The sequence below is a fragment of the Budorcas taxicolor genome, chromosome 3 (genome assembly GCF_023091745.1).
Source record: "Budorcas taxicolor isolate Tak-1 chromosome 3, Takin1.1, whole genome shotgun sequence".
Lineage (NCBI taxonomy): Eukaryota > Metazoa > Chordata > Mammalia > Artiodactyla > Bovidae > Budorcas > Budorcas taxicolor.
This window is the reverse complement of record NC_068912.1, coordinates 8,108,531-8,132,702: the sequence shown is the minus strand read 5'-3', so window position 1 is coordinate 8,132,702 and position 24,172 is coordinate 8,108,531. Positions and strand designations below refer to the sequence as shown.

Here is a 24,172-nt window from a genome sequence, read left to right as displayed (position 1 = left end):
ATCTTGTGCATTTCTGGGTGTGCCGGGCCTCCGTGGCTGCACACAGGCTTTCCCTAGTTGTGGAGAGGAGGAGCTGTTCTCTGGTTTTGGTGTGCAGGCTTCTCGTTGCAGTGGCTTCACTTGTTGCAGAGCACAGGCTCTATCTAGGTGTACTGGCTTCAGTAGTTGCAGCACGCAAACTCAGTAGTTGTGATACAGGGGCTTAGTTGCTCTGCAGCGTGTGGAATCTTCCAGACCAGCGGTAAAACAGAGGTTTGCTGCACTGGCAGGAGGATTCTTTTTTTTTTTTTTTTTTAACGTTTTATTTTGTAGTGGGGTGTAGTAGATTAACAATGTAGTGATGGTTTCAGGTAAACAGCAAAGGGACTCAGTCATTCCTGTATCCATTTTTCCCCAATCCCCTCTCCCATCCAGGCTGCCACATAACATTGAGCAGATTTCCATGTGCTCTACAGTAGATGGCAGGCAGATTCTTATCCACTGTACCACCAGGGAAATCTGAGAGTGGATCTTTAAAGTTCTCATCACGAGAGAAAAGATTAACTTAAAAAAATAAGTAAATAAATGTTTAAATACACTCAAAGGGCTTTCCTGGTGGCTCAGGAAAGAATCTGTCTGCAATGTAGGAAATCTGGGTTTGATCCGTGGGTCAGGAAGACTCCCTGGAGAAGGGAATGGCAAACTACCCCAGTATTCTTGCCTGGAAAATTCCATGGACAGAGGGACCTGTGAGCTGCAGTCCATGGTGTTGGATCAGACCCAACTGAGCGACTTTGACTCACTGACTCAAAATTAAAAGTTCTTTAAAGAAAAACAGGGCTAGAGTTTGAATTGAGAGGTAAGTGGCTATTTTAGATGGGGTGGTAAGAGAAGTCTTCTCTATAGCCAGGACATGGAAACAACCTAGATGTCCATCAGCAGATGAATGGATAAGAAAGCTGTGGTACATATACACAATGGAGTATTACTCAGCCGTTAAAAAGAATTCATTTGATTCAGTTCTGATGAGATGGATGAAACTGGAGCCGATTATACAGAGTGAAGTAAGCCAGAAAGAAAAACACCAATACAGTATACTAACACATATATATGGAATTTAGAAAGATGGCAATGACGACCCTGTATGCAAGACAGGAAAAAAGACACAGCTGTGTATAACGGACTTTTGGACTCAGAGGGAGAGGGAGAGGGTGGGATGATTTGGGAGAATGGCATTCTATCATGTATACTATCATGTAAGAATTGAATCGCCAGTCTATGTCTGACGCAGGATGCAGCATGCTTGGGGCTGGTGCATGGGGATGACCCACAGAGATGCTATGGGGAGGGCCGTGGGAGGGGGGTTCATGTTTGGGAACACATGTAAGAATTAAAGATTTTAAAATTAAAAAAAAAAAAAAAATCCAAAAAAAAAAAAAGAGATTCCACTTGAGTAAGGTATTGTCAAGGTAATTATTACCAGCTGATGTCCTTTTCATTATAGGGGACTGGAATGAAAAAATAGGGAGTCAAGAAACACCTGGAGTAACGGGCAAATTTGGCCTTGGACTACGGAATGAAGCAGGGCAAAGACTAATAGAGTTTTGCCAAGATAGTGCACTGGTCCTAGCAAACACCCTGTTCCAACAACACAAGAGAAGACTCTACACATGGACATTACCAGATGGTCAACACCGAAATCAGATTGATTATATTCTCTGCAGCCAAAGATGGAGAAGCTCTATACAGTCAACAAAACAAGACTGGGAGCTGACTGTGGCTCAGATCATGAACTCCTTATTACCAAATTCAGACTTAAATTGAAGAAAGCAGGGAAAACCGCTAGACCATTCAGGTATGACCTAAATCAAATCCCTTATGATTATACAGTGGAAGTGAGACAGATTTAAGGGCCTAGATCTGATAGATAGAGTGCCTGATGAACTATGGAATGGGGTTTGTGACATTGTACAGGAGACAGGGATCAAGACCATCCCCATGGAAAAGAAATGCAAAAAAGCAAAATGGCTATCTGGAGAAGCCTTACATATAGCTGTGAAAAGAAGAGAAGCAAAAAGCAGAGGAGAAAAGGAAAGATATAAGCATCTGAATGCAGAGTTCCAAAGAATAGCAAGAAGAGATAAGAAAGCCTTCCTCAGCGATCAATGCAAAGAAATAGAGGAAAACAACAGAATGGGAAAGACTAGAGATCTCTTCAAGAAAATTAGAGATATCAAGGAAATATTTCATTCAAAGATGGGCTCGATAAAGGACAGAAATGGTATGGACCTAACAGAAGCAGAAGATATTAAGAAGAGGTGGCAAGAATACACAGAGGAACTGTACAAAAAAGATCTTCACGACCAAGATAATCACAATGATGTGATCACTCATCTAGAGCCAGACATTCTGGAATGTGAAGTCAAGTGGGCCTTAGAAAACATCACTACAAACAAAGCTAGTGGAGGTGATAGAATTCCAGTTGAGCTATTTCAAATCCTGAAAGACGATGCTGTGAAAATGCTGCACTCAATATGCCAGCAAATTTGAAAAACTCAGCAGTGGCCACAGGACTGGAAAAAAGTCAGTTTTCATTCCAATCCCAAAGAAAGGCAATGCCAAAGAATGCTCAAACTGCCGCACGATTGCACTCATCTCACACGCTAGTAAAGTAATGCTCAAGATTCTCCAAGCTAGGCTTCAGCAATACGTGAACCGTGAACTTCCAGATGTTCAAGCTGGTTTTAGACAAGGCAGAGGAACCAGAGATCAAATTGCCAACATCCGCTGGATCATGGAAAAAGCAAGAGAGTTCCAGAAAAACATCTATTTCTGCTTTATTGACTATGCCAAAGCCTTTGACTGTGTGGACCACAATAAACTGTGGAAAATTCTGAAAGAGATGGGAAAACCAGACCGCCTAACCTGCCTCTTGAGAAATCTGTATACAGGCCAGGAAGCAACAGTTAGAACTGGACATGGAACAACAGACTGGTTCCAAATAGGAAAAGGAGTATGTCAAGGCTGTATATTGTCACCCTGCTTATTTAACTTATATTCAGAGTACATTATGAGAAATGCTGGACTGGAAGAAACACAAGCTGGAATCAAGATTGCCAGGAGAAATATCGATAACCTCAGATATGCAGATGACACCACCCTTCTGGCAGAAAGTGAAGAGGAACTAAAAAGCCTCTTGATGAAAGAGGAGAGTGAAAAAGTTGGCTTAAAGCTCAACATTCAGAAAACGAAGATCATGGCATCCGGTCCCATCACTCCATGGGAAATAGATGGAGAAACAGTGGAAACAGTGTCAGACTTCATTTTTTGGGGCTCCAAAATCACTGCAGATGGTGACTGCTGCCATGAAATTAAAAGACGCTTGCTCCTCTGAAGGAAAGTTATGACTAACCTAGATAGCATATTCAAAAGCAGAGACATTACTTTGCCGACTAAGGTCCATCTAGTCAAGGCTATGGTTTTTCCAGTAGTCATGTATGGATGTGAGAGTTGGACTGTGAAGAAGGCTGAGCGCCGAACAATTGATGCTTTTGAACTGTGGTGTTGGAGAAGACTCTTGAGAGTCCCTTGGACTGCAAGGAGATCCAACCAGTCCATTCTGAAGGAGATCAACCCTGGGATATCTTTGAAGGAATGATGCTAAAGCTGAAGCTCCACTACTTTGGCCATCTCATGTGAAGAGTTGACTCATTGGAAAAGACTCTGATGCTGGGAGGGATTTGGGGGCAGGAGAAGAAGGGGATGACCGAGGATGAGATGGCTGGATGGCATCACTGACTCGATGGACGTGAGTCTGAGTGAACTCCGGGAGTTGGTGATGGACAGGGAGCCCTGGTGTGCTGCGATTCATGGGGTCACAGAGAGTCGGACACGACTGAGCAACTGAACTGAACTGTCACAAGCCTGGCATGCTGCAGTTCATGGAGGTCACAAAGAGCTGGGCACAACTTAGCAACCAAACAACAGCAGCTAGCCTCAAAATCTCACTAGCCGATTGGAATAAAAATTTGTTTCTCATCCACTCAGAGTTTGAGATAACTCTCTAGAATGGCTTTCCTCCAAGCAGTGACTAAGGAATCCAGTTTCTTCCACATTGTGGCCTCACCAACTTGAAATTCTTTGCTTCTAGCTTTGGATGTTGGGGAAGAAAGTTTGGAAAATTATGCAAAATATTTTAGGGATAAGGCATGGCGTTTGCCACTGTTCAGTTGACTAAAACTCTGTTACTTTTCCTAGTCTCCCTTGCAGTAGGTTTGGCAAATGTAGTTTTCCTATGTACTTGGGAAGAAGAGGGTTTTGGTGAGAACACTGCTTTTGCCATAGGCCTTAAATGGAGGATCAAATAATGTAAAGATCTAGGAGAAAATTTGGAAAAACAGCTTCTAAAGCAAGAGAATAGAAAGTATTAGTAACCCTCAGGAAGAAACAGTTTACATATTGAGGAACATCAAGAAGCAGAATAAAGCTGGATTAAAAGCTTCCTTGGTGGTGCAGATGGTAAAGAGTCTGCCTGCAGTGTAGAAGACCCAGGTTTGATCCTGGGTCAGAAAGATTCCCCTGGAGAAGGAAATGGCAGCCCACTCCAATACTCTTGCCTGGGAAATCCCATGGACAGAGGAGCCAGGCAGGCTCCAGTCCATGGGTTAGCAATAGAACTGTACACAATTTAGTGACTAAGCATCAACAACAAGTGATTGACGAAAGTTGTCTCATTGGAGAGTGGTAATGACAAAAGGCTGATTGATGTGGGTTCTGGAAGTAAAAATAAAATGAGAAAATTACTTCAGGATGATCCCCATTAATGGAAACAGAGAAATGGAGAAGCTCTAAGAATCAAGACGTTTCATTTCAGGATGGGATACATTTCACCAGGTTTACCTGGTTATATGCTAAAAAAGGGAAGTCGCTCAATCATGTCTGACTCTTTTGCGACCCCATGGACTATAGCCCCATGGACAGGCTCTTCTATCCATGGAATTTTCCAGGCAACAGTACTGGAGTGGGTTGCCATTTCCTTCTCCAGGGTATCTTCCCGACCCAGGGATCGAACCCAGGTCTCCCACATTGCAGGCAGATGCTTTACCATCAGCCACCAGGGAAGATAAAGTGAAAGTGAAAGTTGCATCCACCTCTTTGCAACCCCATGGACTGTATAGTCCATGGAATTCTCCAGGTCAGAATACTGGAGTGGGTAGCCGTTCCCTTCTCCAGGGGATCTTCCCGACCCAGGGATTGAACCCAGGTCTCGCATTGCGGGAAGATTCTTTACCAGCTGAGCCACAAGGGAAGCTAGTGGATATGCTAATGGAACGCCTTAACTATTTGATTATTTGGAAACTAATTGGAAGCAGTATGTATGTTCTAAAGTACATTAAAAGGATATTGAGAACCATGGACTTTTAACCAGTAAGGGACTGTTTTCATCTATAAAATAATGAGGTTTAGTCTAAATGAGCTTAAGCTCTAACATTGAGAGTCTCTGATTATCCATTGTGTGTTTCTCTGGGCCACTCACCTTTTGTTCACCTATTATAGCAACTTTATTTGTTGGTAGTACTTCTGGAGGCAACAGGCAATCATTACTAATGTCATAGTTACCTCAAAGTCCCAAAGCTGCTTAGTCGCATTGGAATACAGTGTCTAGTACTGCCAAAACTCACATCTGCTGAAGCCTACACGTTAGCTGCCTCCATGGCCAGAGAAAAAAAATGAACTCTGTCTCCCTCTGTTTTCCAAATCTGGTGCAAGTGAATATTATTGGTAGAACCTAAATTATATCTAGACCCTGGTAGCAAAAAAGTTTGGGTAATGTAGTTGTCAGGCTTTCATCCTTTGTTATACAGGGAAGAGTGAAAAGGGAGCAGGAAGAGACTGTTGCCAGGGGAGAATTCCACACAGCTGGCAAAATGGGCTTTATGAAAAATAGATTAAATCATTGGCCTAAATAAGTTTTTTGTCTTATCTTTTGACATATTTTTTCATGTTATTCTTTCCTGTTCATTAGATAAATAAGCAGAGAGTTAACTTTGTAAGGGTGCTTGGTGTTCTTTAATCTTACAGAAATTTTAGTGGAAGATAAAGAATTTTTCTTTAATTTCATGGGTTTTGAACATTTGGAGATTTGTAGTTTAAAATCTTATCTCTTTCTCTGCTATCTTGGGTACATATATTTTTAGTAGGGAGCTTAGATAATGGTAAAAAATGGGAGTGTTAGCTATTACAGAAAAAGGAATGACAAGGATAAATCTGTGTTTGTTAAAGGTTAAATGAAGTTCTTGGTCAGTTAGGGGAAGAAGAGTCATTCTGCTTCTGCTGTTGTTGATACCAAAGCATATAAAGAATTCATCTGGCTTTGTTTCTTAGTATATAAAACCTCTATCTACTCTGCTTAGTCTTCTTTGCTCATTTCAACCTTCTTGTGCAAAGGACCTAATAGTCCAATAAGGTATTCTATAAATTTGACAAATGAACATTATTTTTTAAATTTCTGTCATCCCTAAGCCTTATATTCTTGATTTGATTTGTCCCATTTCATAATTCTACCCTCTTCCTGGACTGTGAGTTATTAGAAAGGATAAAGGGGCAAATTAGTAAAAATATCATTCCAAATGAAGGCAAAATAAAGATATTTTCAGACAGATAAAAACTGAGATAATTTGTCTCCAGAAGATCTGCACTATAAGAAATACTAACATGAGTTTTTCAGACTAAGGGAAATGGTACCAGACAGAACACCAGATTATCAGGAGTGAAAAGCACCACAATAGTTAAATATCTGGATAAAAATAAATGGCTGTTTTTTTGTTTGTTTGTTTGTTTTAGTATCTTTATTTTGTGTATATCAAAGTCTTTAAAAGACTATTATCTTAAAAAAAAAAAACTTTTTATTTTGTATTGGGGTATGAAAGTGAAGTCACTTAGTCATGTCCGACTCTTTGCAACCCGTGGACTGTAGCCCACCAAGCTCCTCTGTCCATGGGATTCTCCAGGCAAGAAGACTGGAGTGGGTTGTCATTTCCTTCTCCAAGGAAATCGGGTATAGCCGATTAACAATGTGATAGTTTCAGGTGAGCAATGAAGGGGCTCAGCCATACATATGCATGTATCCATTCTCCCTCAAACTCCCCTAGGAGTGGCATCCAGGCTGCCACGTAACACTGAGCAGAGTTCCATGTGCTGTATGCACAGCAGGTCCTTGTTGGTTATCCATTTTAAATATAGCAGTGTGTACATGTCCATCCCAAGCTCCCTAACTATCCCTTTACCCATTTTCTAAGTCTGAGTGTCTTTCTGTTTTGTAAGTTCATTTTTATCATGTCTTTTTAGAAAAAAAGATTTTGCATATAAGGGATGTCATATGATTTTTCTCTTTCTCTGTCTGATGTAACTTTACTCACTATGACAATCTCTAGGTCCATCCATGTTGCTACAAAATGGCATTATTTCATTCTTTTTAATGGCTAAGTAATATTCCAGTGTATATGTGTACCCCATCTCCTTCCTTCATTCCTCTGCTGATGGATATTTAGGTTGCTTCCATGTCTTGGCTGTTGTGAATAGTGCTGCAATGAACATTGGGGTGCATGTATCATTTGAGATCATGTTTTTCTCAAGATACATGCCCAAGAGTGGGATTGCAGGGTCATATGATAGCTCTGTTTTTAGATTTTTAAGGAAACTCCATACTGTTCTTCATACTGGCTGTACCAGTTAAATTCCCACCAACAGTGTAGGAGGGTTTCCTTCTCTCTACACCTTCTCTAGCATTTGTTTGTGGATTTTTCGATGGTAGCCATTTTGATAATTAACCGTGTTGAACATCTCTTTTCAGGTGTCTCTTGGCCATCTGTATATCTTCATTGGAGAAATGTCTGTTTAGGTCTTCTGCCCATTTTTTGATTGGATTGTTTGATTTGATGCTGTTAAGCATCATGAGCTGTTTGTAAATTTTGGAGACTAATCCTTTGTCAGTGACATCATTTGTAAATATTTTCTCCCAATCTTTTTGCTTGTTTATTGTTTCCTTTTCTGTGTAAAAGCTTTTGACTTTAAGTAGATGTCATTTGTTTATTTTTGTTTTTATTTCCATTATTCTGGGGACAGATCCAAAAATATACTGCTGCAATTTGTCAGAGTCTTCTGCCTATGTTTTCCTCTAGTAGTTTTATAGTGTCCAGTCTCACATTTAGGTCTTTAATCCATTTTGAGCTTATTTGCATGTATGGTATTAAAGAATGATCTTATTTCATTTTTTTACATGTAGTGGTCCTATTTTCCCAGCACCAGTTGTTGAAGAGACTGTTTTTTAATACTGTATATTTTTGCCTCCTTTGTCATAAATTGACCATAGGTGCATGGGTTCATTTCTGGGTTTTCTGTCCTGTTTCATTGATCAATATTTCTATTTTTCTGCCAGTATCATACTCTTTTGATGACAGGCTTTCCAGTGTAGCCTGAAGTCAGGGACACTGATTCTTCCAGCTCCATTTTTTTTTTTTCCAACATTGCTTTAGCTATTTGGGATCTTAAAAACACTATTTTAAAAGCAAAGCTTACAGCAGCTTGTTGTGGTTTATAGTTTGTTTAGATATAAAATATAAGATAATAAGAACAAAAAGGGAGGGGGATAAAAGGAATTACACTCTTATAAAGTTTTTATATAGTTCAAGTAATATTTGAAGGTAGACTAGTAGCTTAAAGATCAAAGTATAATCTCTAGAGCAACCACTAAAAATGAGCACAGGAATAGCTGAAAAGGTGATATCATCAGTAAAAATGAAATGCTAAAAAAGTATATATTTCAGCCAAAAGAATAAACAAATAAAGAATAATTAGGATAAATAGAAAATATATACCAGGGTAGTAGAAACAAACTCAACTATATTAGTAATTAAAGTTAATGGCCTAAACATATCAATTAAAAGGGAGAAATTAACAAAGTAGATTTTTTAAAAGGGAAGACAACTGCATGCTGTTGGCAAGAAATGACATTTTAAACATAAAGACACAGACAGATGCAAATAAAGGGTAAAGTGTGTTTTATGTGCAAACACTAAGCATTAGAATGCTGATGTGGCTATGTTAATCAAACAAAGTAAATAGAGAATATTACAGAAGACAATCAAATTTCATATTGAGAGGAGCATTCAATTTTAAATGTATAGGCTCCAAATAACAAAGTTTCAAAAACAGTGCAGAAAAATGACAGAATTAAAGGGAAAAACAAATCTACAACATAATTGGAGATTTTAACATCTTTCTCACTTCAGTTCAGTCGCTCAGTCGTGTCTGACTCTTTGCGACGCCATGAATCGCAGCACGCCAGGCCTCCCTGTCCATCACCAACTCCCGGAGTTCACTCAGACTCACGTCCATCAAGTCAGTGATGCCATCCAGCCATCTGATCCTCTGTTGTCCCCTTCTCCTCCTGTCCCCAATCCCTCCCAGCATCAGAGTCTTTACCAATGAGTCAGCTCTTCACATGAGATTGCCAAAGTACTGGAGTTTCAGCTTTAGCATCATTCCTTCCAAAGAAATCCCAGGGCTGATCTCCTTCAGAATGGACTGGTTGGATCTCCTTGCAGTCCAAGGGACTCTCAAGAGTCTTCTCCAACACCACAGTTCAAAAGCATCAATTGTTTGGCGCTCAGCCTTCTTCACAGTCCAACTCTCACATCCATACATGACCACAGGAAAAACCATAGCCTTGACTAGAAGGACCTTTGTTGGCAAAGTAATGTCTCTGCTATCTAGGTTGGTCATAACTTTTCTTCCAAGGAGTAAGCGTCTTTTACTTTCATGGCTGCCGTCAACATCTGCAGTGATTTTGGAGCCCAAAAAAATAAAGTCTGACACTGTTTCCACTGTTTCCCCATCTATTTCCCATGAAGTGATGGGACCAGATGCCATGATCTTCGTTTTTTGAATGTTGAGCTTTAAGCCAACTTTTTCACTCTTCACTTTCACTTTCATCAAGAGGCTTTTTAGTTCCTCTTCACTTTCTACCATAAGGATGGTGTCATCTGCATATCTGAGGTTATTGATATTTCTGCCGGCAGTCTTGATTACAGCTTGTGCTTCTTCCAGCATTTCTCATGATGTACTCTGCATAAAAGTTAAATAAGCAGAGTGATAATATATAGCCTTGACGTACTCCTTTTCCTCTTTGGAACCAGTCTATTGTTCCATGTCCAGTTCTAACTGTTGCTTCCTGACCTGCATATAGGTTTCTCAAGAGGCAGGTCAGGTGGTCTGGTATTCCCATCTTATTCAGAATTTTCCACAGTTTATTGTGGTCCACACAGTCAAAGGCTTTGGCATAGTCAATAAAGCAGAAATAGGTGTTTTTCTGGAACTCTCTTGCTTTTTTGATGATCCAGCAGATGTTGGCAATTTGATCTCTGGTTCCTCTGCCTTTCCTAAAACCAGCTTGAACATCTGGAAGTTCACGGTTTACATATTGCTGAAGCCTAGCTTGGAGAATCTTGAGCATTACTTTACTAGCGTGTGAGATGAGTGCAATTGTGCTGTAGTTTGAGCATTCATTGGCATTGCCTTTCTTTGGGATTGGAATGAAAATTAACCTTTTCCAGTCCTGTGGCCACTGCTGAGTTTTCCAAATTTTCTGGCATATTGAGTGCAGCACTTTCACAGCATCATCTTTCAGGATGTGAAATAGCTCAACTGGAATTCCATCACCTCCACTAGCTTTGTTCGTAGTGATGCTTTCAGAGGCCCACTTTACTTCACATTCCAGGATGTCTGGCTCTAGGTGAGTGTTCACATCATCGTGATTATCTTGGTTGTGAAGATCTTTTTTGTATAGTTCCTCTGTGTATTCTTGCCACCTCTTCTTAATATCTTCTGCTTCTGTTAGGTCCATACCATTTTTGTCCTTTATCGAGCCCATCTTTTCATGAAATGTTCCCTTGGTATCTCGAATTTTCTTGAAGAGATCTCTAGTCTTTCCCATTCTGTTGTTTTCCTCTATTTCTTTGCATTGGTCACTGAGGAAGGCTTTCTTATCTCTTCTTGCTCTTCTTTGGAACTCTGCATTCAGATGCTTATATCTTTCCTTTTCTCCTCTGCTCTTCACTTCTCTTCTTTTCACAGCTATTTGTGAGGGCTTCTCAGACAGCCATTTTGCTTTTTTGCATTTCTTTTTCTTGGGGATGGTCTTGATCCCTGTCTCCTGTACAGTGTCATGAACCTCATTCCATAGTTCATCAGGCACTCTATCTATCAGATCTAGGCCCTTAAGCCTATGTCTCACTTCCACTGTATAATCATAAGGGATTTGATTTAGGTCATACCTGAATGGTCTAGTGGTTTTCCGTACTTTCTTCAATTTAAGTCTGAATTTGGTAATAAGGAGTTCATGATCTGAGCCACAGTCAGCTCCCGGTCTTGTTTTTGTTGACTGTATAGAGCTTCTCCATCTTTGGCTGCAGAGAATATAATCAATCTGATTTCGGTGTTGACCATCTGGTGATATCCATGTGTAGAGTCTTCTCTTTTGTTGTTGGAAGAGAGTGTTTGTTATGACCAGTGCATTTTCTTGGCAAAACTCTATTAGTCTTTGCCCTGCTTCATTCCACATTCCAAGGCCAAATTTGCCTGTTACTCCACGTGTTTCTTGACTTCCTACTTTTTCATTCCAGTCCCCTATCATGAAAAGGACATCTTTTTTGGGTGTTAGTTCTAAAAGGTCTTGTAGGTCTTCATAGAACCGTTCAGCTTCAGCTTCTTCAGCGTTACTGGTTGGGGCATAGACTTGGATTAATATGATATTGAATGGTTTGCTTTGGAAACGAACAGAGATCATTCTGTTGTTTTTGAGATTGCTTCCAAGTACTGCATTTCTTTGTAAATGTCTCACTTTTTTTTTTTTTCTGATTGTAACCCTGTGCTACGTCTACAGAGCTAAAAATGTTGAAGTTCATGGCCAAATTTTCACAAGTCCCTTTGTTTATTGGTGTAAATCTTGAATAGGTAAATGGCATGTTCAGTTTCTGTTTCCCTGCTGTCTCTGTAAGTCACTCAGCTTTCTTTAAAGCCTACCCACTCATTTCTGAATCTGTGAAAAGAAATCTGGCTTTTTTCAGACTTCTGTGCTTATTTCATATGTGCCAAAGTAGCAAAATCATTTAAAATTCATCTACTATTTAATCTGTTTATTTTAAAATTTATATTATCCACTAACTGTAGTTTAATTTTGGATTTGTTTACTACTTGATAAGCATATCAGTAAGTATAATATTTTATTTAAGTATCTTTTTCTTTTCATTTTATGTGTGCTCTTTTTATTTTTGTTTAATACGTTTTTGAGGACTTACAATATTTAAGACCTACATTAGTTTTTTATAAAATAAGACCCTTGACTTGTTACAGGACCAGGAATTGGAAGCCCTCTTTTCATCCTTGCATATTGGTTCCATCCACCACCAAACAAAATTGTTCCCTCTTCTCTTCCCTTAACCCTTTGTATATTCTTGTGTTTTAGCATTATACTGTATTGTCTTCCCAGTTACACTGCAAGCTTCCTGATGGCAGAAGTCAAATTCTGTAGCACCTGTACATGTAGTAGGCACATTCTATGAAAGTTTGATTGCTGAAGGAAGAATGGATGGATACAGTAACAAACAAATGCTAGTAATCTTGTGATTAAAGTTAGCTAAGTCACTGACAAGGTAATAGTAAAGTCAATTCCTAATGTGCTCTTGAACTCTGATAGTCTTATAAAAGTTTTTTGAAGATCAATTTACAAAGCTGCCAGGGTATATAAGAAGATGTAGTGCAAAGCAGTGTGTAGCTTCCCTGCTGGCTCAGACGGTAAAGCATCTGTCTGCAATGCGGGAGACCTGGGTTCGATTCCTGGGTTGGGAAGATCCCCTGGAGAAGGAAATGGCAATCCAGTCCAGCACTCTTGCCTGGAAAATCCCATGGAAGGAGGAGCCTGATAGGCTACAGTCCATGGGGTCGCAAAGAGTCAGACACGACTGAGCGACTTCAGACTCAGACTCAGTGCAAAGCAGATGCTAAGTGGGAGAGAAGTTTCTACCATAGTCTGTGTAGACCACTAATGGTTCTAGAAGGCGAAGAGTCATTGGTGAGATCTCTTTAGTGATGGACTAGTCTATAGGTCTATGTAGGCATGAATATCTTTGTGTTTACTCAAAGTAAACATTAGCATCTAGTTTTGTTCTGGTCCTTTCATACTTTGGGCTTCCCTTTCGGCTCAGCTGGAAAAGAGTCTGCCTGCAATGCAGGAGATGTGTCCCTGGGTTGGGAAAATCCCCTGGAGAAGGGAAAGGCTACACACTCCAGTATTCTGGCCTAGAAAATTCCATGGACTGTATAGTCCAGGGGTCAGCAAAGAGTCTGATATGACTTTACTTTCTTTTCATACTTTAGGAAATTTTCATTGGGAAAATAATTATTTGAGACAAACACAAGTTGTTAATGATTTCCCTGGTGGCTCTGACAGTAAGAATCTCCCTGCAGTGCAGTGGGTCTGGGTTTGATCCCTGGGTTGGGAAGATCCCCTGGAGAAGGGAATGGCTACACACTCCAGTATTCTTGTATGGAGAATTCCATGGACAAGGGAGCCTGGTGGGCTATAGCCCAAGGGATCGCAGAGAGTCAGTCATGCCTGAGCGACTAATGCTTAAGTTATATGTTCAGTAATACTTGTATGAGCTGGTCATAAAACCTGTGATACTTGGACTAAGTTTTGTGGCTATATCTTGAATCTTTATGGGAAGTCCCTTAAATGTCTTACTGTCCATAAGACACGTCTTTCAGCCCAGAATATGACCAAATGAGTTCTAATTTCTTTATTAGTATTTAGTTATGTAAACTTAATGTCAGAATATTCATGAAAAAAACTTTAAGAATACTTCAATGAAGTTTAGTAAATACAAATATAGATGCTCAATATAGGAAACTTTTCAAATAATTTCATTATATAACATTAAAACATTTTCTTTTCTTTCAGGGTGCTCTGGAACAGGGCTCAAATTCTCAGCTCATGGCTGTCCAATACACAGAAACCACTAGTATCAGGTAAGAAAGTGTGGAGGCTCTTGGTTAAGGAATTCTAAATACCTAGTATTTCAGTAAAGTTGAAATGCACACTTTGCTTCCATCTTAAACTTGTTCCCATCATTATCTTATAGAAATAGATTGTTCAGCTATATGTAGTAACTTATAGATCTCTGTAATCAGAATATTTCATTCAATTACTATGTGTATGTTAAAAATATATTCGTTTTTTGACACATTATTATGATGGCATATTATTTCTTCATTAGTTAAAAATGTTTTTAATCTCTTAGTTCAGTCACTAAGTTGTGTCTGACTCTTTGTGAGCCCATGCACTGCAGCACGCCAGGTCTCCCTGTCCATCACCAACTCCTAGAGCTTACTCAAACTCATGTCCATTGAGTCAGTGATGCCATGCAACCATCTCATCCTCCGTTTTTTCCCTTCTCCTCGTGCCTTGAATCTTTCCCAGCATCAGGGTCTTTTCATTTTTTTTTTTTTTGTCTGCGAAAGATTTTATTTTTAAATGGCCAAACTAAAACAATAGAAGGTCTTTAGGTAATGAATAATCTACCAGTCTTGAAAAGAACCACCTTTCCAGTAAATTGACCAATGAACTTTCTGAGAAGCCCACCAGGACTTCCTGCATTGTATGCATGTGAGTTTAATAGAGTGAAACTTTTATTTTATTTTATTTTTTTTACTATTTATTTTTTTTTTATTTTTTTTATTTTTTTAATTTTAAAATCTTTTTCAAATGAGTCAGTTCTTCACATCAGGTGGCCAAAGTATTGGAGTTTCAGCTTCAGCATCAGTCCTTCCATTGAATATTCAGGACTGATTTCCTTTAGGATGGACTAGTTGGATCTCCTTGCAGTCCAAGGGACTCTCAAGAGTCTTCTCCAACACCACAGTTCAAAAGCATCAATTCTTCGGTGCTCAGCTCTCTTTATAGTCCAACTCTCACTTCCATACATGACCACCGGAAAAACCATAGCCTTGACTAGATGGACTTTTTTGGCAAAGTAATATCTCTGCTTTTTAATATGATGTCTAGGTTGGTCATTACTTTTCTTCTAAGGAGCAAGCATCTTTGCATTTCATGGCTGCAGTCACAATTTGCTGTGATTTTGGAGCCCCCCAAAATAGTCTGTCACTGTTCCCCCATCTATTTCCCATGAAGTGATGGGACCAGATGCCATAATCTTAGTTTCCTGAATGTTGAGCTTTAAGCCAACTTTTTTCACTCTCCTCTTTCACTTTCAGCAAGAGGCTTTTCAGTTCTCCTTTGTTTTCTGCCATAAGGGCCGTGTCATATGCATATCTGAGGCTATTGATATTTCTCCCGGCAGTCTTGATTCCAGCTTGTGCTTTTTCCAACCCAGCGTTTCTCGTGATGTATTCTGCATATAAGTTAAATAAGCAGGGTGACAATATACAGCCTTGACGTACTCCTTTCCCTATTTGGAACCAGTCTGTTGTTCCATGTCCAGTTCTAACTGTTGCTTCCTGGCCTGCATACAGATTTCTCAAGAGGCATGTCAGGTGGTCTGGTACTCCCATCTCTTGAACAATTTTCCACAGTTTGTGGTGGTCCACACAGTCAAAGCCTTTGGCATAGTCAAAGGCAGAAGTAGATGTTTTTCTGGAACTCTCTTGCTTTTTTGATGATCCAATGGATGTTGGCAGTTTGATCTCTGGTTCCTCTGCCTTTTCTAAAACCAGCCTGAACATCTGGAAGTTCACAGTTCATGTACCATTGAAGCCTGGCTTGGAAAATTTTGAGCATTACTTTACTAGCGTGTGAGATGAGTGCAATTGTGCGGCAGTTTGAGCATTCATTGGCATTGCCTTTCTTTGGGATTGGAATGAAAATTGACCTTTTCCAGTCCTGTGGCCACTGCCGAGTTTTCCAAATTTGCTAGCATATTGAGTGTAGCACTTTGACAGCATCATCTTTCAGGATTTGAAATAGCTCCATTGGAATTCCATCACCTCCACTAGCTTTGTTCATAGTGATGCTTCCTAAGGCCCACTTGACTTCACACTCTAGCATGTCTGGCTCTAGGTGAGTGATCACATCATCATGATTATCTGGGTCATGACGATCTTTTTTGTACGGTTCTTCTGTGTATTCTTGCTACCTCTTCTTAATATCTTCTGCTTCTATTAGGTGCATACCATTTCTGTCCTTTATTGAGCCCATCTTTGCATGAAATGTTCCCTTGGTATCTCTAATTGTCTTGAAGAGATCTCTAGACTTTCCCATTCTGTTGTTTTCCTCTATTTCTTTGCACTGGTCACTGAGGAAGGCTTTCTTATCTCTCCTTGCTATTCTTTGGAACTCTGCATTCAAGTGGGTATATTTTTCCTTTTCTCTTTGCCTTTCGCATCTCTTCTTTTCACAAGTATCTGTAAGACCTTCTCAGACAGCCATTTTGCCTTTTGCATTTCTTTTAATCTCAAAGTTGCTATTTAAAACTGAAAACTACTTGAACCTAAACTGCTACTTAAAAAACAGTTTTAAAAAAATGTTTTAAAGGGAATTATAGTTGACCTTCTTTATTCATGTATTCTGTATTTATGAATCCTCATAGTTGAGAAAATTTATTTGTACCCCCAATCAATACTCAAGGTACTTTCATGGCCATTTGCATTCCCAGGTGAATTTCAGCAAAACAACACTTTGGCTTCCTGTTTTAGCTCTCATACTATAAACACTTGTCCTTTCCGAGATCTATTTAGTGCCATATTTTTTACATTGTATGATTTTTGCTTGTAAATTCATCATTTAAAATTGCCCCCAAGCATTAGTTCTGAAGTGTGCTGCCTCGTGTTTGTAAGAGCTCGAGAAAGCTGTATTGTGCCATGTAGAGAAAATATGTGTTAGATAAACTTCATTTGTACATGGGTTATAGTGCTGTTGACTGTGAGTGCTTTGTTAATGAGTGAACAGTATTTGTTAAAGAAAGTATCTTTAGATGGAAACATATAAAGCAAGGTTATATGTTGATCAGTTAACAAAAATGCTGTAACTAAGGGCTCACAGGAACCTAACCTATATTTCCCTTAGGAGAATGGTTCAGTGTTTTCTCATTCAGAGTTCACACTGACTTTACAGAACATAACTACTGTAAATAATAAGAGTTGTGAGAAGGCAATGGCAACCCACTCCAGTACTCTTGCCTGGAAAATCCCATGGACAGAGGAGCCTGGTAGGCTGCAGTCCATGGGGTCGCTAAGAGTTGGACACGACTGAGCAACTTCACTTTCACTTTTCACTTTCATGCATTGGGAAGGAAATGGCAACCCACTCCAGTGTTCTTGCCTGGAGAATCCCAGGGACGGTGGAGCTGGTGGGCTGCCATCTATGGCGTCACACAGAGTTGGACATGACTGAAGCGACTTAGCAGTAGCACGCAAAATATTAGTTAGGAATGGCCTATTGAGTATGTGAAATTATTTCAAAGGAAGTTTTTATGGCATGGCTCATTTATAATTTCTTTTTAGGTCAATCTTTCCTTCCTCTTAAGTTAATAAAAGTTTGAAGACATAGAAGAACCTCTAAGAATTAAATATATATGATTTTTGTTTTTGAAGAAAAATAAACTTTTTTTTTACTCTCTTTAACTTTAGGTATTAGCTTACTGTACTAAACAATAAAAGACTCTGAAAATATTATTAAGAACTATATTAATACCATTTGAGTACATCTTTCGGGATATGATGTGGTTTGAGGTATTACATTTTTAGGTATAATTTTACCAAGGCACTGACACGATACTTCTAATATCTATGGTTAATAATTGTTGAGTGACTCCTATGGAACAGGACCCATAGGAGTAACATGCTTGGTACTAACATCTCTGACGCCAGGGATAGTCCTGAAAGGTTTATGTGGTTACCCTCATTTTACTGATGAGGAAAATGAAGTTGCTCAGGGATGGATTTCCCCAAGAATGCCCAGTTGAGGGGTGGAACAGGAATTCAGAGACAGCTATATTTGTTTCCAAATCCTAAGCTCTTTTTCACCTTTTGTGCAGCCTCATAGGCAAGTGTGCTTTCCCAGATTTGACAGAATGGTGAAAAAGAACTTTTCCTCAGACTTAATTTTTGTTACCAAAATTTTAAAATCATGCAAACTGATGCAAAAGTCTATTTTCTGGTTCTTCTGTTGTTTTTACATGCTTTGCAATGCACTTGACTGTCTGGTACATTTTAGAGCCTTGATTCAGAAATGAGAGTTTAGCTTTAGTGAACTGGATCTTAGCTTTTCAAAATGTTATTATAAAAATTACTGCCAAAATGTTACTAATATTTTGGTTGAGAGAGATTCTTATGATTCAGATGTCACCTTAGACTAGGAAGCATTTTTGAGAGGGTGGAAATTCATCAGTTTAAGAGCACTTTGCCATTTTCTTACTTCAGCAGGAACTCAGGGAGTGAGCTACAGGTGTATTATGCTTCACCCAGAAGTTACCAAGACTTCTTTGAAGCTATCCGCAGAAGGGGAGACACATTTTATGTTGTGTCGTTTCGAAGGGTAAGTTCATTTTGAAAGAATAAAAGAAATATTTTTGAATACTTGCTGTACACAAGGCATTGGGCTGAATACTATGGAAGATAAAAATATATGAGATAGGAAGCAATAGAGAATAAATTGTATGAATGGAACACTCTAAGTGCTATAATAGAAGCTTGACTTTGAGCTGTTCAAGTTATGAAGAGGAACATGGAGTTGATACCAGACAATATTTAGAAAATGTAAGCTGGTTATTGATTTTTATTCTTTGTTGTCCCTATAGCCACATTGTTTGTTTATAACTAAAGGAGAAGTAAAAACAAAAATTTCTTTTTAGGCTTTATGGTGGTTTTCCTATTTGGTTATTGGAAAGTAGACTTCCTAAATTTTAGCTTAATATGAGTTATGAGCTGATTAATACATTACTTGTGGAATGTTTGGATCTATGTGACTGAGACTTTCTATTCTTTTCTCTCTCCTTCATCAAGCATTTACTCTTACTAGTGAAGAATATATAAGATAATTAGTCATTTATGCAAAATAAAATGTTTATATGACCAGTTCTGAATGTTACAAATGTTAGACTAAATGGGGTAAAATGCAAAGCTTATTTTCATGCCATCTACTTTTCCTCTAAAATGAAAATACATTTTTCATAGAATTGCCATTTGAATATCTCTCTTAAAGTGCTATATGTTAAACCAGTAACACATGAATAGGTTAGAATTCCTTGGTAATTTGTATCCTAGGTTTTTCTTTTTCCTTTTTTAAAGAATGTAGAGAGGCATGATAGAAATAAGCATATGCTGACAGTAAACGATTCATTCTCTGATTATTGTCACAACTCACTATCACTGAAGTTTTCAGTTAATTCGTTTCCTGAAGTATAAATATCTAGCGGCTCAGAATTTTGGACTTGAAGATTAGGGCAGTCAAACAGTTCATGTACATGTAGTCATTAATCCAATGTGTTAGGAGATTTGGGATACTATAGTGAAGGTATCTCATGACTTCTGCCTTTTCTCAAAAATTCCCTGTGCTCAGTCTATCCTCTCAGATGTAATCAGTGTGTTTCTATACTGCACCAGCCTCAAAGTTCATTTTCAGCAGAAAGGGGGCAGCTGAAAACAGGGTTTCGGCAAGGCTCCAGCTCTTTTGGCTGATGAGAACTTAGTGTTGCTTTGGGCTGACACAGTCATGTTGGGGGGAAATGTAAATGGGATCCAGCACTATGAAGAAGAGACTTGATGGGTGTGAAAACAGACGTGTTGATGTATGTATATAATGAATATAACCACAAAAGAAACACTGAAATAGCTGAATACTTTTCCTTAGGTTTGGGATAATTTCTGTATTATTTGATGGAAACAGTACGGTATACATTAAAAGTAGCAATTGTCAAGCCACAGATTGACATCATGACTAGTAACATTTTTCTAGGGAGGAGAACAAGTATTTGTTATGAAGAAAATTATTGTAGCCTTAAAAGGACTGTGTTTTTACAAAGGAAGATGAATGCTCTTCTTTTTTTTTAATGAATATGTTACATTTCTTACATTTGTAAAAGCTAATTCTCATTAGTTTGCTGTGAAAAGTGCTGCTAGAAAATTACTTGTCACCCTCCCTCCAGTCTTCTGATGTTCTGGAAGGAACTGTCTCATGTTTAAGGAAACTGTTAGACTCTCACATTCTGTTTGAGTTTTTCATTTCCTAATTACTGATTTATCATATCTTAGTGTTTTATATCAAGGAAAAGTGAGGATAAGCATGAACTTAACTAGATAACAGTCGTTAGAAGTCCTTAGAGAGAGATGGCATCCTTTTTTACTTTTTCTTGCTTTATTTTGTTTCAACAGTAGGGATAAGGAAGTTAATTTTATCATGACGACTATGTCATTGGACAGGAATTTGATTCTTAAGTCCTGGGTTGTTCTTTTTGTTCTTGCTAAAATGAAAATGAGAGACATAATGATCTCATGCTTACATGCTTAGTTTTCTTTTCCATTTTTTTCAGTATAAAATATGCTAACAATTTTATCAAAAAGTTAAGTGTCATCGTTTCTTGTGCAGAAAGATGTAGAAATCTCAATAAAAATAAATAAGGGGAAAAAAAGAAACATGTAGAAGTCTCACTCAGGCTCTTAATTTCATTGACAGGAATTACTGTAATTGATACTGTGTGACTGCATTAGAAATTAAGTGTAGGAATTTTGATGCCTTCAGGTTTTGCTTAGTATAAATGAAAATTTATGGAGCCAATAAGCAAGCCATATTATTTTATTTTATAATTGGACATGTGTTTAACAAATATTTTAATATATAAAAAAATAGATGTAGCTATTGACTGTTTAGTATACCACTATTTAATAAACCAACTCTTACATTTCATAGCTTAGAACATACACTAGTCCTCATGGAAAATTAGAATAGTGGCTTGTTGTCATTCCTGATTCAACAGCAGCTCCAGTAACTCCATTTTAGTCTTTTTCTCACATATCTTATTCAGACTCCCCAAATATAAAAGAGAGCTTGATTTTATATATATATATGTATATAATTATATGGAATTTCTGCAGTAATCTGGCTCATGATCCATGGTCCATTTATTTGTGACCAAAGAAATAGGGTGGATTTCTTTAAATGTACCAGCAAGTTTATGCAGAAGGAATAGCTTGGACTACTAGTCTGAGAAAAAGATTGTGATGAACCATTAGAGCTTCATAAACTGTTTATTTTATCACGTAACACCTGCTTTTTTAAAAACAGTGCTTTCTTTATTGGTCCCTAGTTTTGGTCTCAAAGGCTTGTCTTCTCATATGTATCACAAGCCTCTGACAGACAGGAAGTGTCATATGCGTTTTTATTACTACAGCTGACACTCAGCACAATGCCAGTCACTCAGTGTTTATTGAACAAAGCAATTTTATGTATGGTTCACTAAGGGAAAGTTCATTGTTTTTCATAATCATTTAAGGTGTATATTTACATCTGTTTTGCTTAGGGAAATTTAAATCTATTTTGCTGCTCTAAGAAGTAACATGGGCAGTGCCAAATTCCAGCAGAAAGTTCAGTCAGAGATGACCAATCTTTGCTTTATTTATGGTTGTACTAGCCAGAGATGTATCAGCTTTGTGCTTATCTCTGAATCTAAGCTTTAGAGCTAAGAAAAAAGTCACCTTGGTGAAATTATTGGAGTGGATTGTTGTTAGACCTCGTTGCTTTTTTTTTTTTTTTTTTTGTGGAGAAGGGTTGGTGTCTAATATCTCTGCAGATTCAAGTAGCATGAACCAGAAACTTGTAGCTTTGGACAAAGAATAAGAAAAACTCTAATAGTGCAGAAAGGTTGACTGATGATGTCAGTGATTCAAAATGTTTGCCAAAGGTTTATTCCCACAGAAGGCCATAAAGGAGAGTTTCACAGAATGACAATGACATTTTCTAAGTTAATGCCTAAAGTAATACCTAATACATGCTTAGAAGAGTGGCATATTTTCTTAATGTATATTATTTGTTTCTTGGAAATTTCTGTTTAGTATATAACTTTATATAAAATCTTCAGAGGCAAGAGGAATTTCTTTAGTAATCAAAGGAAATTAGTGTATAATGTCTACTTCGAAAGGATACAGCTCCTTTTGTTTTGGGACTTCACAACTACTCATGGATCTTGAAGTTTGGCGATTTACTTATCTCTGCTTTCATGATCTTTTAGCCAGATTCCTTCTCTGGCTGAAAAAAGAAGTGACTAAATGAATTTTGAAAAATACTTGCTATTTTAAAAATATATCTTTCAAAGAATTAATCTCAAAAATATACAAGCAATTCCTGCAGCTCAATTCCAGAAAAATAAACGACCCAATCAAAAATGGGCCAAAGAACTAAACAAACATTTCTCCAAAGAAGACATACAGATGGCTAACAAACACATGAAAAGATGCTCAACATCACTCATTATCAGAGAAATGCAAATCAAAACCACAATGAGGTACCATCTCACGACGGTCAGAATGGCTGCTATCAAAAAGTCTACAAACAATAAATGCTGGAGAGGGTGCGGGGAAAAGGGAACCCTCTTACAATGTTGGTGGGAATGGAAACCAGTACAGCCACTAAGAACAGTATGGAGATTCCTTTAAAAACTGGAAATAGAACTGCCTTATGACCCAGCAATCCCACTGCTGGGCATACACACTGAGGAAACCAGAATTGAAAGAGACACATGTACCCCAATGTTCATTGCAGCACTGTTTATAATAGCCAGCACATGGAAGCAACCTAGATGTCCATCAGCAGATGAATGGATAAGAAAGCTGTGGTACATATACACAATGGAATATTACTCAGCCATTAAAAAGAATGCATTTGAATCAGTTCTAATGAGGTGGATGAAACTGCAGCCTATGATACAGAGTGAAGTAAGCCAGAAAGAAAAACACCAATACAGTATACTAACACATATATATGGAATTTAGAAAGATGGTAACGCTGACCCTATGTGCGAGACAGCAAAAGAGACACAGATGTAAAGAACAGGCTTTTGGACTTTGTGGGAGAAGGTGAGGGTGGCATGATTTGAGAGAATAGCATTGAAACATGTATATTATCATATTTGAAATAGATTACCAGTCCAGGTTTGATGCATGAGACAGGGTGCTCAAGGCTGGTGCACTGGGATAACCCTGAGGGACGGGGGAGGGACGGAGGTGGGAGGGAGGGTCAGGATGGGGAACACATATACACCCATGACTGATTCATGTCAATGTATGGCAAAAACCACCACAATATTGTAAAGTAATTAGCCTCCAATTAAAATAAATTATTAAAAAATGTCTTTTCTTAGAAGAGAGAGACTTAAAAAAAATCCTTATTTTAGAAGGCTTTTTTCCAAATAAATTGTTAGCTTACTTTAAGATATACTGTTATTCAGGTCTTAAGCACATTATAAAAAATATAACAGAGTTGTCTGAGGATTCACTTAACCTGAGTTTAGTTAATGATTATATCAAGAGCATTATATGTCCATTTTATTTTTCATTCATATACAAATACAGATACCTTTAATGTATACAGCCATTATAATTTATTTTCTCATTCTAGTCCCCTATAATGAAAAGGACATCTTTTTTGGGTGTTAGTTCTAGAAGGTATTGTAGGTCTTCATAGAACCGTTCAACTGGAACTTCTTCAGCATTACTGGTCAGGGCATAGACTTGGATTACTGTGATATTGAATGGTTTGGTGTGGAAACGAACCAAGACCATTCTGTTGTTTTTGAGATTGCATCCAAGTACTGCATTTCGGACTCTTTTGTTGACTGTGAGGGCTACTCTATTTCTTCTAAGGGATTCTTGCCCACAGTAGTAGATCTAATGGTCATCTGAGTTAAATTCACCCATTCCAGTCCATTTAGTTTGCTGATTCCTAATATGTTGACATTCACTCTTGCCATCTCCTGTTTGACCACTTCCAGTTTGCCTTGATTCATGGACTTGACATTCCAGGTTCCCGCAGTACTGCTCTTTACAGCAGTGGACTTTGCTTCCATCACCAGTCACATCCACAGCTGGGTGTTGTTTTGCTTTGTCTCTGTCTCTTCATTCTTTCTGGAAT

General features: G+C 38.3%; 1 protein-coding gene across 1 annotated transcript in view; it reads left to right on the top strand.

Moving 5' to 3' along the window:
* ATF6 (activating transcription factor 6) overlaps positions 1-24,172 on the top strand; it is a 239,137-nt gene that overhangs the window by 97,276 nt on the left and 117,689 nt on the right. The window contains exons 14-15 of the mRNA XM_052637230.1: positions 13,997-14,064; positions 18,472-18,586. Of these exons, the coding sequence (XP_052493190.1) occupies positions 13,997-14,064; positions 18,472-18,586 (183 nt within the window). The remainder of the gene's footprint in view (positions 1-13,996; positions 14,065-18,471; positions 18,587-24,172) is intronic.